This window comes from Pygocentrus nattereri, chromosome 1 (genome assembly GCF_015220715.1).
Source record: "Pygocentrus nattereri isolate fPygNat1 chromosome 1, fPygNat1.pri, whole genome shotgun sequence".
Lineage (NCBI taxonomy): Eukaryota > Metazoa > Chordata > Actinopteri > Characiformes > Serrasalmidae > Pygocentrus > Pygocentrus nattereri.
Window position 1 is genome coordinate 22,338,566 of NC_051211.1, and position 13,151 is coordinate 22,351,716.

Consider the following 13,151-nt stretch of genomic DNA (forward strand, 5'->3'; position numbering starts at 1 on the left):
GATAGAACACTGTGTTCACAGGGTCTTTAGTAAGCCACAGCTCAGCCAAACATCTATGATGTGATCTTATGCCGTTATTTTGGAATTTGCAGAAACCAATCAAAGCACAAGATTGTATGTAATAAAAAGTGCTCTCTCACTTTCTTTCTCTCTGTTTACCCATAGCTTGTTTAGACCAAACAATAAGAATATGCAAACCAAACTACATTTGATGCAAAAAATGCAAAAACACACAGCTCATACATCCACCACCTGAAGCTTAGAATCCCATCTGAGACGTCTGTAGACTGGGTTAAGTAATGAAGTGAAAATTATTCATTGAATAAAATGTACAGGGTCTGCACTTCATGAGAAGGCTGAGGAAAGTGCATTTGGTCTGCTACAGGACTGGATTGCAAAGGAAACATTTTAAAGGAAAATATAACTTTATTTTACTTTTGGTTTTTTTTTTATCTTATCAAAAGAAAACAACAGCATATGGCAACTGAAATAATGGACAGTTTTTAGAAATACTACCAAGGCTGTGTACATTTAGTGCAAACCTGACCTGTTACAAATGGAAGTCAATGCTGGATTAGAACCTGGTTACTAGCACCAATTCTCCAATTACAGCACATTTATGGCACAAACTGCATTTGTTTAATTTAAGATACATCTTGAAAAAACAACATACATGGTAAACCCCTTAAAATCCCAGGCTTATTACATATTAAGTCTTATTTTTTTATTAGCTACAGAAGTGTGTAGTATAACTTTTGACCCGCCAGTGGGTCCTGCACCTTTAAGGAATTAATTAAGACATTCATGTTAAAAATAAATTAATAGTTCATGAAGTTATACTGAATCATGCATGTGCTTTATTTAAGCAACATCTTGGAAAAAACTAATGAGCAATACAGACAATTGGTGTGTTTCATGTAATGCCACAGTTTAGAGTAGTGCAAGAAACACAATGATACTTAAGTCTTTAAAGTGCTAGAAACATGAAGAGCAGATTAGTGCCTGTTTCACATTGTTTCAATCAGTACTGGTGATGCAGTTATCCATCAGTTTGCACTATTGAATGGCATTCACTAGGACAATCCAATGTAGTATTACATGTATTGGTATTGGAAACACTAAAACAGAAGATAAAACACCTCAATCTCCTGTTTGCATCTGGAATGGACTATAAAAGAGTAAGTTATTATCATTAACTTTAATGCCAACCTTGACAAGCTGCTCTATCAAATGTGCTTTTGTTGAACTTCTGAGTTCCTCTACATTTTCCTCTGTGTGATTGTTAATCACTGCATTTTCATGCATATATTGATTATTAATAAGCAGTTTGCTCAGGCATTCTGTCTCAGCACAGTTACCAAAGGGGTACTCTACTTTATCCAGGTCAGCATCTTGTAGATTAAATAAATTTCCACAGTTGAAACATGGATTTCTTTCTTCATAAACATTTGTTTTCCAATTTCTTACATATGCTTGGCATCGCAGTGACTCTGGGAATGTTATACCATCGCCAGCTCCAGAAGAAAATGACATGACAGCGTGAGAGACATACTTATGCCATGTTTTAAGACATGACAGATCAATCAGAATTTTCTTCGCAGCTCCTTTCCTGCAGCAAAGAGACGCTCCATAATGTTTCTGTGAGTCTGAATCTGAACACTCACAGATCACTGTTGACTCTAATGTGTAATACTGCTCCGGTTTACTGCCTGGTTTGTGAAGAGGGTTCGGGAATTTCATTTCCTTTAGCAGATGCAGAAGTTCCTCTTTGATTCTTTCAGTGGAATAGAGCATCTCCATCTAAGAAACAAACAAATAAAATATTCATGAAGCATATTAAAAAGCAAGACAGTTATCATGTTTCACAAAAAACTACATGTAATGTTTATAGTTCTCAGCACAGCCTAAAATATCTGCGCTATTGTCTCAAGGTCTCCCTGAGGCTTTATGGCTCCCCATATGGTCTCCCCTTTATGGCACCCCTCCATCACTACACCTGTAGATAGTTTATAAACTGTTTATTATTTACTCCCCTATTATTTACTCTCCCTTTGGTTGGCCTGCTTGTTTTCAAAATCTCTGTGTTGTGCTTCTTTGGATTGTTTCACTATGTTTGACCATGGCTTTGTTTAAAGTAGTGATACTTTTTTAATCCCACCTCCACATTTAACCCATCCATGAAGTGAAACACCACATACACACTAGTGAATAGACACACACACTAGGGGGCCATGAGCACACTTGCCCAGAACAGTGGGCAGCCCTATCCACGGCATCCGGGGTAAGGTGTAATGCTCAAGGTGTTGTGCTGGCAGCCCTGGAGATTGAACCGGCAACCTTCCGGTCACAGGGCCAGTTTCCTAACCTCCAGCCCATGACTGCCTGCCAATATAAAGTGGATCTGCCTTATGTGTACCTGCCTATCTGTTTTTATTTATTTGTTTGTGTGTTTGTTTGTTTGTTTGTTTATTTTACCCCTGTGTATGTTGACTATGAGTATTGGATTTGCGTTAATAAAGCTACTTAACCTGCCTACAAACCCTAATCATTAGTCATGGCCAAAGCAGGTATTCAAACCACAAGCTCCCACATACTAACCTGTAATATTACCTGCTATACTGTTTCATTACAATGAGCTAGTGAGTGAAAACTTTATTTAAGCAGCATCACTGTCAACATTGTTTGGCTAATGTTCAGAATAACCATGTTATACCATGTGGCATTTTCGTAAGGTTGTCAGTGCTTTTTTGGATATTTATCGATGTGGTGATGCTGCTTCCATGAAAGGTTAATTTACTAAGGTGAAATCTCACCAAGCCACTAGCTCTATTTCTCACTTTGTTGAGACGTGTCTTTAAAATGGCTGTATAAAACACAATTGTTATACATGCTGGCCAAGAGGGCCCTTATAAAGTGTGAGGAGAAAAGGACGGGCTTAAGCCCCCTCTGAGGTCTGCCTAGGCATAAGCCTGTCAAAATATAGAAATTCTGATTCTGATCAAATGCTTAGAATTTACAAAAACTTAATGCCAGTCTTTAATGAGAGGGGCTTTAAGTAAACATGTTGGGACACTATGTAATATTAAAATAAAAACAGAATGCAATGATGTGCATATTATTTAAACCCAGCATTTAATTGAAAGTAGTACAAAGACAACATAGCAGATGAGAAAATTAGAAATGTAATTGTTCTTTGAAAAATGCCCATTCTGAATTTGATGCCAGCAATACATTTCAAGAAAGTTGTTACAGGGCCATGTTTACCACTGTGTTACATCACCTCTTCTTTTAGCAACACTCTGTAAGCATTTGGAAACTGAGAAGACCAACTGCTGTAGTTGTGAAAGTGTTAGGTTTTCTCATTTATTCTGATTTATGATTTCAGCAACTCAACAGTTCGGGTGTCCTTTGTCATATTTTCATAATGTGCTAAGTGTTTTAAATGGTGAAGGGTCTGGACTGCAGGGAGGCCAGTTTAGCACCCAGATTATTTTACTACAGAGCTATGCTGTTGTAATACATGCACAATGTGGTTTGTGATTGCCTTGCTGAAATAATCAAGGCCTTTTACATTGTGTGTTAATTTCATGATGAATATACTAAATGAACCAGCTCAAAATTACTCTGAAAAAAGTCTGGTTCCATTGACTTACATTAAAAGTAAAGTATGTTTTTATATTCAGTAATCAGAATTTTAATGCTAAGAAAATATTAAGCTAATTATTTGTAGTTATCTTATAGATAGATGTCTTTTCAGTCACACAGGCTACTGAATGTTCTACCACAGTAAGCCACCCTAAAACAAATAAATGAATGAATAAATAATAAATGCAAATATAGCCACTTATGCTGCAGAATCAAGCTCCTACAGAAACTGCACGGTCCTTTAACAGGCAGCTTTACATTTACATTTGCATGTAAATGTTCATAGACTTTAATGCTAGCTCTCACATTTTTACCTGCAAGTTTATTTTACATGAATTTACATTTGATTAGGCCTGTTTGGAAGTTTAGCCTTTGCACTTACCATGTCAAGCAGAATAGAAAAGGGTGTACGAGTTGGCAGGTGACTGTTGTACTTCCTAAATGGCCCAGGAAACATGTTACACATGTCTTGCTGGGCGGTGGAAATTTCGAAAAAGTCATCAGGAATCAAGCGGTCTTGATGAATGTATCCCAGAAAAAAAATGCTGTGAAGCATCTGGAAGAAATACAATGGAGACACCCAGATAAACATTTCAGTTAAACCTCCTAAACAGTTGCAACTTACAGTTTACTGAACATAAAAAAGCATGCTATGGGATTCAAGTGGTGCTCATGAATGAAACATTCATTGCATGTACAGATAAACATTCAGTGTAAAAAAAAATATATATATATATATATATATATATAATTTACATTTTGCATATCCTCCCAACGTTTTTCTAAAAAAAGTTGTGTGGAGCTCTGGATTACACAACTGTTACACAATTGTGGAATACTGTCATATAAAAATATAAAGGGTCAGCTGTAAATTCATGGATGCGAATCTATAAGGACCTCTTATGGTCAATAGGGTTGCAATGAGTTTCATTGTTCAACTACTATGAACATGTGATTGCCAAGTAGCACTAAATCGCCTATGTTTGAGTATTTTTTAAATGAACTGTTCATTTTATACTTCCTCACTTGTGCATTCTACCAGTACCTCTACGTGAATTGTTCACCGATAGTCCTTGAATAATGAATGTCTCTCTTACCTCATCCATATACAAACAGAGTTTCTTGCTTCCTTGTCCTTCTCTTGTAATTCTCATCATCATTGTTTGGATAAGCAACATACCACATGTTTTCAAGCTTTCTCTGTTATTTTCACGATTTTTAATGAAGCTTGGTGGGGGTTTCCTGAAAAACAAAGCAAGATTAGATAGATTGCACACTTCCAACCATCCCATGATAGAAAAATCTTTGTAAAAATAATTTTTTAACTGAATCCTAGAGCATGTTTAGGCAACAGAATCAATAATCCCAGTGTTAAAAAGGAGTAATACTGGAGCTATGTCTTTTCTTTATAGTTAGATTAAATGCTACATGACATCTATATCAAACATTACATTCAGATAATAGTCCTGAAAAATAACATAACATTAGCCAATCAAGTTAGAGTTATTCATTTAGAACACATTTCATAATGTATGTAGGAAGAATCTTATATGACACAAATCTAACTCACCTCCTTCTGGCGTTGTTGTTTTGCATTTGCTGATTTGATGAAAACAAAGACATAATTCAGTTGATTTCTACAGCCGATAAGTGTACAGAAAACTTAGAACACATATGTCCTGAATGAAGACACTTACCAATGAACTTGGGTTACCAAATGACAAGAAGAGAATCTTTTAGTCCTCGCAATAATGAAGAACAGAATGTAGACAGTCCATCTATGGTCTACGGTCATGATATCTGTCTCTCCGCCCCCTATGTACAGGGAGACACCACACCTATGTGCACCTTTAGGTTTCGCTTTCCATGAAGCAGAAAATGATTCATGAGTCATTCAGCTCGCAGTAACACGTTAATGGTTGGTATGGTATATTTATCTGTTTATACTCATCACAGTCTGAGTATATGCTTTAAAATGTGACTGGAATGAAGTAGCTTGGAAAAGTTCAAGTCTCGTTACTGCAGAGACGGTCCAGACCTCCTGCCTGAACTGAGCTAAAATCACATCACTATATCTCCTCTCTTTTTAATACACATTGTGCAATATATCATATCATGCGCTGTGCACTTTACACTGCAAGTACTGCTGCTACTCCTAGTCTTATGTCTATACTCATTGTGCTGTTAAACTACCCCATAATACTTTGTGAAATACCTGCTCTCATGTAAATACAGCAAATTTGTCTTATATGCTATGTAAATATGCAAAAAGATATACTTTATTCCTGCTCTCTTTAACTCATGTCTATTTGTTATTTCTGTCAAACTCATGTCTATTTTTATTTCTGTTATTTATTTATTTATGGATAGTTTATGTAAGTTTATGTGCAATTATATGTTTTGCTATAGAAACACCATAATTTATCCTTGGGACAGATGGACGGATGGACAGACAAACGGACCTACCTACTAACCTAATATAGGTTAATAAAACTAATATAGTAATGTACAAAAGTTGTAGATATGGTAATTCTTTATCGAGGCAGTAAGTGCATTTTACACCATATGTAGTCTTGGTTAGAAAAATACAGTTAGAGGAATGTAAGTTTGGAGCCATTGTATGGATTTATTAACCTGATTTAATTTAATGGTTTGTTTAGCTAAAGCAGGTCCTGGATAATAACTGTAAATAATGAACTTTCTGAAAGGAGAGCTCAGTAAGTGGTTTAGCTAACATTCTGATACACTGTATCGTTTATTTGTATTTGTTGTAATGTTATTTTTTTTTCTAAACATTTAATTACCAGAGCTTCACACATTATTTCCTCAGACTGTCGAAGACTTTTAGGCATTGTATGTATATGTATGTGTGTGTATATTACAAAGTGACCTTGTCAAAATGCATTTAGGGTAAGTCAAGGTTGTTTCAACCATGGAGTACCAGTTGTGTTCTGTATTATAGGTGTATGCCTATCTTTGTCAATTATGAAATTCATACGTGCATATGTTTACACAAACAGTAAGGCAAATAGTCTTGGGATTGAACAGCCTCTTGGTGTTTTCATAAATCATGCAGGATCTATAATAATGTTGTTGCTGGAACATGGTAACCATGAGCCAATGGGGACTGCGATATGGATACAAAATCTCTGAGGACTTATCTTGTGGTGTTTACTGAAGAAGACGAGTCATTTCATAAGACTGGAATCAAATGGATATGCTAATTGTTTTTATTTTTTTTTTTTTTTTCAGGTCAAAACCACACACTTTCAGTTACATTCTGCTCTTACAGATATCCCACTTTAGGATGTGTATTTATATTGTGTGCCAAATTGCCTAATAACACTGTACAGCCTCATCACACTGAACCTGTGGCAGATGAGATTGTCACTGCGTGGACACACCTTGTTATCAAAGCTAAGTTAGACCTACTAATGTGATTTTTATATTACAGTCAAAACACTGAATTTGAAAAAAAAATGTTTCACTGTAAAAAATGCTTTACTATATTTTGAATGATATTGAATGATATAATATGAAATTATAGTTATTCTTCATTTTGACATACTATAAACATATTCCAGGAATCTTGCACCATGCTGTCTATATACATACATATAAAAAGGCTTTTTATTTTACAATCAATGTTTTTCATACACTGCAAAATCTTTGAATGGTCATATTTAACCTTGAAAATATTTCTTAGTAGATTTTTGTCACTTAGACATGTCAGCAAATGATGACGCCTCATTCACACAAACAACCTACCACCGGAGACTCCAGGCCCACATCATTGGCTGCTGGTGGGATAGATGAGTAGAACAAATGATAGTTCCTGCGATATAAAATGTTAGGCTACAAAAACACAATTCAGATTAATTAAGCCATTTATATTTTCTCCAAGGAATTGTTTTTCCTCAAACAACAAGAGATGAATATGTTACTCTGCTTGAAAACTCAGTGGCTTTATTGCACATTTCCATGTAAATGAACTGTTTAAAATTACATTAATAACTGCTTTTCACCGAACAGTGCCTACCTGCACCAGCAACAAGGTAGGAGTTACAGCTAGATGAATATTTATCACCACATCACCAGATCTTTACTATGCTGCAGTTAGTGAGGCACTGTTCTGCAGAAGGCAGTTTACCTTTTTACACTTAAAAAATGCTTTTTACACAACAGTGCCTCACTTTCTGCAGCAAAGTAAAGCTCTAGTAATGGTGATAATGAACATGAATCTAGCTATATCTCTATAACATGTGTATGGTCACAGTGGTAGGCCTCTCTCGTTGTTATGAGAAGTTTTAGTGACTGGACTGGAGTTTTTTCCAGCCAGACCATGGCATTGTCCACTGGCTGAGAGAACAGTGATGCTGCACAGTCCTGAGATATGCTGGTTTTCATTGGTTGAGGCTGAGGAAACAATGCAAAACTGATCTAATCAATGAATTAGCTTTTTTAACAAGTGGATTTCCATTGTGAATGAGACACTCACCGATGTTTAGCCTGTAACAACCACAGAATTGCAACATATTTAACCCATATTAACCCACAATCCTTGTAGGCCCAGTGGACGACCTTCAGTGATGCACGCTATCCTCAGTGTTCAAGATGCACACTGGCAGTTGACAAACTTGATATTCCTCCAGAGGGCTGTGGTGTAAAGGAACAGCACAATGATGATGTCTTTTATCCATGTGTTGAACTGATGGTTGAACACAGTCTTGCAGTGCAGATGATGTGTAAGAATCACCAACCTTTGCTGTGTGGAGTGATCCTTGCTGGACAATGGGCAACTCCACACTCTTCAGATCAGATTAAGAATGTGGAATCTGTTCAAGTCAATTGGGGAATTCATTTTAAATAAATCAACCTAAGAATAAGGAGGAATTTTTGTTCCCAATGTGATGTGTGCGTTTTTCAGTTGCGATATTTTGTTTGTGGGTTTTAAGTAAAATTGTGAACTACAATCAAATAAAATACAATGGAAAGTAATTATATAAGTAAAAGAACCCAACAATTAACAATATATACATTGCTATATCTATTTTCACTTGTTGAAGAACCTATGCCAGGAAATAATTACATGGACAGTTCAAGAAAAAGTGCTCTCCTTGAATTGAATGAAGCTTTTCTTTAATCTTGCACTGGAGCTATTAGGCTAATTAGCTAACAAGTACCGCAAGGTTATATCTGAGCAATTAACATGCTTCAAACTGCATGCCTAGGCCATCACACTTCTCTCAAACTGTGTCAGGTTGTCAAGAAATCTGAAAAAAACTTGCTTATGTGGTATCTGATATTGTATGATGAGCCAAATTTAATTGCAGCAATCATAGTGGCCTTTTTGAAGCCTTTACTTTTACTTTTGTCATAGATAGCAATACATATATAATATCAGAAACCACAAAGGCAAGTCTGCAAGCTTGCTCTACTTAACCTGATATTGCTTGAGCGTGTATAACGACTTAGGCTTGGCTTCTGCACTGTGCCGATTGGTGGAGGATAAGCTTCCTTTACTTGTTATCAAGACTAGCATCGTAGCCCAAGTGCAAAACCATAGAAACTTCAGACAACAATCATTTATTGACTAATCAGCAAAGGAAGCAAGTGGATCTCTTGTTAACAAAAAAAACATGACTTATGGCTCATGATGGTAACTTTAGTCCAATCCAAGGAGAGCTTTTGATTTTTTGCTGAAATATTGCTAAAGGTGCAGATGTGCACTACAGCACAGCCCTGTATATAGAGTATGCAACAGAAGCTAAATATGCTAAACCATTTAGAAACCTGCACATGCCACGTTACAGTTATAATGGCGATGATTGTAACATGTGTATGAACATGAGTAAGATGTTGTCCAGTGATTGGGTTGCCAAGGAACAATGTCCCAGCAGTCTTTTGTGGTGGTGGTAGAGCTGTCTGATGTTTTCCTGGACCATACTGCCACTTCCTCTAATTCCTTTTCTGTCTGAAAAATCAGGTAAAGAAAGAAAAACAGAATGCATTGAACAATGAAACTAATGAAAAAATAATGAAAAAATTTAAAACACTCTCTCCGATACGACTATGTTTAAAATGTACCTTCATTTGGCTATTTTTAAGCTCACGTAGGGACTCCAGCAGCTGAAGCTCCAAAGACTCTCTGAATTTCTTGTGCTCCTCTCTAATTTCCTTAATTTCATCACATTCCATCATTTCATTGTATTCATCTTCCATCTGAGAAACACAACAGGTCAGTTTAAGAGTCGAGAGCAGTGGTTCCCAACCCTGGTCCTGAAGAACATCCTTCCTCCTTCACATTTTAGTGTTTTTCACCACTCAAACATACCTACTTCAAGATGGCCTGTTATTTAACTGGATTAGGGTGTTGGAGCACAGGAAACACTAAAACATGTATGAACGGGGAGGGGGGGGGGATCCAGGACCAGGGTTGAGAGCCACAGGTCACTGCAGGAGCTTAGCAGCTCCTCACCACTTTGAAGGAAAATATAAAGACTTACATAATCCTCAAAGTATTCGCCAAGGTTGAAGGACTCTATTCCAGGAAAGGTCATCCCACTTTCAAACAGCTCCTTTAAACTTCTGGCTACAAGGTGCAGAACTTCATCTTCATAGGCGTAGATGTTTCCATCTTCACACAGCAAGAGGACCAACTGGCGATCATATGCCTCACATGGGAAGTCATCAATAGCACCGATCACCTTCATCGCCATCCTCTCTGGCAGGTAGTGATCTTCCCAAGCTTCCAGCTGATCCTCATTTCCAGCGTAAACTGTGTCGTCCTGCCCGCACACTCTCACATGATAGCTCTTTGGTTTCACAAGAGGAATCGGGGTACCAGAATACCTTTCTACAACACTGGCAGCTTTAGTAAGATCCACACAGCCATCTATAAAGAAAGAAGTATAAATGAAAGGCTAAGTAAATTGAGCTGATCTGACTCAGGCCATTTTTTAAATACATTCTTAAAAATAAAGGTTTCTCAGTGGGTCTTGGATTAGAGTCGTTGTTCTAGGAAAGTCTCTTAATGAATATGTAACCTTTTAAGATATGTGGAAGTCCTTAAAATGTCACATGTCTTCTCAAGGTTCTTTAAAGGAACACTCAAGTTCTTTAGGGAACCAAAAGTTTTTCTTCTGTGGCACCACACCAAAAAAAAAATACTAAGGAATACTATAAATAATACAAAATAACTAGTACTGGATAGTACTTAATAAATATAATATTAAATTTAAGCTACAGTAAAGTTACATGTCATTCATATTAAGAGAAAATAAGGCAAAAAGAAGCAGAAACTCTATTTTTTCCTAAAAAAGAAGAATGAATGTAAATATATATGTAATAAATATATGTTCTTTACATACCTTCTTTGTAGGCACCATTTAATGCTGATTTAACTTGGTGACTACTTGGCCATAGGACAAAGTAAAAAAAAAAAAGCAAGTAAATAAATTGTTTTTTTACATTTGTATTTTTTTCTTTTTATATAGTTTTTGAATGAAGATTGTACTGACTATAATTAAATAATTAGGTAAATAATTTCCCCCATTATACTAAACATTAGTATCTGAAGTTTACATCTTTAGTTTAGGGCTGGAGTTACAAGACAAGACTGAAGCTTATGTTAAATATACTCATTAATATTAATATTATTACTGCAGCTTGCAAAGACACAAACCTCAGATACCAATAAACATCTTGGCTGACTGACTGCACTCATGGTATTGGAAAAATATGTAAAAACAGGGTACAATATTCATTAAAACGTTATTAAAATCTTTAATATTATAATAAATAAACTTGTACTTACATCTTTTCAGTCTCTGCTAAAGTGTCCGTCATCTTCGTCCTCAGCTGTGTGTAAAGACGTGCGTTCAGCACAGTGAAAGTGTGTAAAAACTCAGCTAATTATTTCCTATTAGCTTTGTTTTTTTACAGACTTGCACTTTGATGAAAGCACATCTCACACCAGCTGAGCTAAAGCTGAGCTGTTAAAGGAGGAAAATGCAGTTTAGGACCATTTTAAAATCATATATATATAAAGGTTATGGCACATTTTATCATTTATGTTTAACTTTTTCTGATGTGTTAAACTCAAAATTTGCACTTAAAGATTTATTGTAATGGATTGTACTGCACTTATTGAAATTGCTTTGCATTGCAATGCGCAATGTTTATTTCTGTTTCTTTTTCTCTGGTTATCTACATGGGCTTTTGTTTCTAGCAGTATCTGAGCTCAGGACTGGCTTTCTCTCAAAGAGCAGACAACAAAGCACTTTTGGTAGTCGCTGTGGATAAGAACGTCTGCGAAATGCTGTAAATGTAAATGCAGAGAAATGCTAGATATCAGTTAGCTTCATGTATAGGACGTGTTACCTTATTTTCACTTATAATATCAACAAAACATGTCATTTGACCAAGCGTGCTCAAACTTTTGCATACGAAAGAGTACTTATTTATTTGTTTAATAATCCCGCGACCCTGAGGGAGAAGCGGCTTGGAAAATGTGTGTGTGCGCATGTGTGTATGTGTGTGTGCGTTTAATAACTTTAATGGAAGTGGTACACTATTGTCCATATGGACAAAAAGATTCGTTTCCCAGAGTTTACAGGAGTAGGAAAAAAATATTTTAACATGTAATTGAAGTTCATGTAACAAGATTCTCTTCTAAAAAGTAATTTTAGACCATTAGGTCTATGGGGCTTCAGGTCTGCTCATTTAACACAACACAAACAGCAACTGTAGAAAAACAACAAAAGTGGAAAGAGCAGGTTTTGCCCGACGGCAACAATGTTTACCTTTATCATTGTCATAGTCATCATCAAACAGAAACAGCAAAACATTGTAAAAAGAAATAAGAGGAAAGAATGAAAAAGAAAAATGTCCTCATGTCGGGAAGGGGAAGCTGGACTGAAAAAACAGTTCTAGTCATAAATATTTGAACTAATAAACTACTGTATTGTATCTCCTCTATTATGCTAGAATTCTCTAAAAGACGATTTGCTAAGTACCTCATTCAAATTTTCATTCCATTTAACAAAAATGGACAAGTCTCGACTGGCTTAGGGTTCCTCAGCGTACGCTTCAGTAAGAACAGGAACAGTAATGGTGCCAAAGGCGTCGACTGACTCACAACAGAATTCAGGTCTCACAAAAGGCTCACCGAGATCATTTAGTCAATAATGAAACAATAAAAAAAACACTAAAAACCTACACTAAACATGGGACATACTGTGGAACAAGCACTTCATCTGAGGGATGTAGATCAGCAGAACCTTCAGTTATTAAAAGTAAAGATTTTCATTTACCTGGTGTTGCCTTTGTGGCTGCTGGGAGGCTGTGAAAAAGTATGACGTTACTCAGCTCCGCAGTGCAGTTTAGCTGTGAAACGTAAGCATGCCACACCCTGTTCTCATGTTACAGTCAGAGGGCAGGCCGTTAAAGCTGTGTTCCTTATACATGCAGCATGACTACCTGCTGTACTTTGAACATGGTGCAAT

General features: G+C 36.3%; 2 protein-coding genes across 6 annotated transcripts; both read right to left on the minus strand.

Annotated features, from left to right (window-relative positions):
* Positions 1–297: 297 nt before the first annotated feature.
* On the minus strand, positions 298–5,439 carry LOC108440881. Of its 2 annotated transcripts, XM_017720055.2 has the most exons (5): positions 5,343–5,439; positions 5,216–5,244; positions 4,743–4,887; positions 4,028–4,201; positions 298–1,800 (listed from the first exon to the last, which is right to left on the minus strand). In XM_017720055.2, exons 2-5 carry the CDS (start codon positions 5,239–5,241, stop codon positions 1,141–1,143), a joined length of 1,005 nt encoding a protein of 334 aa, XP_017575544.1. In that variant the 5' UTR covers positions 5,242–5,244; positions 5,343–5,439; the 3' UTR covers positions 298–1,140. The 2 variants fall into 2 exon arrangements, with proteins under 2 accessions (XP_017575544.1, XP_017575543.1); XM_017720054.2 differs by lacking the exon at positions 5,343–5,439 and having other exon boundaries at positions 5,216–5,308.
* Positions 5,440–6,861: 1,422 nt separating this feature from the next.
* Positions 6,862–13,067, minus strand: LOC108440882. 4 transcript variants are annotated; one of them, XR_005130601.1, is made up of 7 exons: positions 12,960–13,067; positions 11,462–11,639; positions 11,016–11,059; positions 10,152–10,540; positions 9,733–9,867; positions 8,406–9,619; positions 6,862–8,301 (listed from the first exon to the last, which is right to left on the minus strand). XR_005130601.1 is itself a non-coding variant. In XM_017720059.2 (6 exons), the coding sequence occupies exons 2-6, from the start codon at positions 11,491–11,493 to the stop codon at positions 9,431–9,433; spliced, it is 786 nt and encodes a 261-aa protein (XP_017575548.2). In that variant the 5' UTR covers positions 11,494–11,639; positions 12,960–13,067; the 3' UTR covers positions 6,862–9,430. The 4 variants fall into 4 exon arrangements, 3 of the variants coding, with proteins under 3 accessions (XP_017575548.2, XP_017575547.2, XP_017575549.1); XM_017720059.2 differs by having other exon boundaries at positions 6,862–9,619; positions 11,016–11,056; XM_017720058.2 differs by having other exon boundaries at positions 6,862–9,619.
* Between the last annotated feature and the right edge of the window lie 84 nt (positions 13,068–13,151).

Excerpts from the sequence above, each read along its gene's own strand:
- LOC108440881 (XM_017720054.2), bottom strand. The coding sequence starts at position 5,268 with ATGTCTTTGTTTTCATCAAATCAGCAAATGCAAAACAACAACGCCAGA. Across the intron at positions 4,202-4,742 it reads TCTGTTTGTATATGGATGAG|ATGCTTCACAGCATTTTTTT; the intron begins GTAAGAGAGACA and ends TATTTCTTCCAG. Across the intron at positions 1,801-4,027 it reads TTTCTATTCTGCTTGACATG|ATGGAGATGCTCTATTCCAC; the intron begins GTAAGTGCAAAG and ends TTTGTTTCTTAG.
- LOC108440882 (XM_017720058.2), bottom strand. The coding sequence starts at position 11,493 with ATGACGGACACTTTAGCAGAGACTGAAAAGAT. Across the intron at positions 11,060-11,461 it reads TTAGCAGAGACTGAAAAGAT|TAGTCACCAAGTTAAATCAG; the intron begins GTAAGTACAAGT and ends CCTATGGCCAAG. Across the intron at positions 10,541-11,015 it reads AAATGGTGCCTACAAAGAAG|ATGGCTGTGTGGATCTTACT; the intron begins GTATGTAAAGAA and ends CTTTCTTTATAG.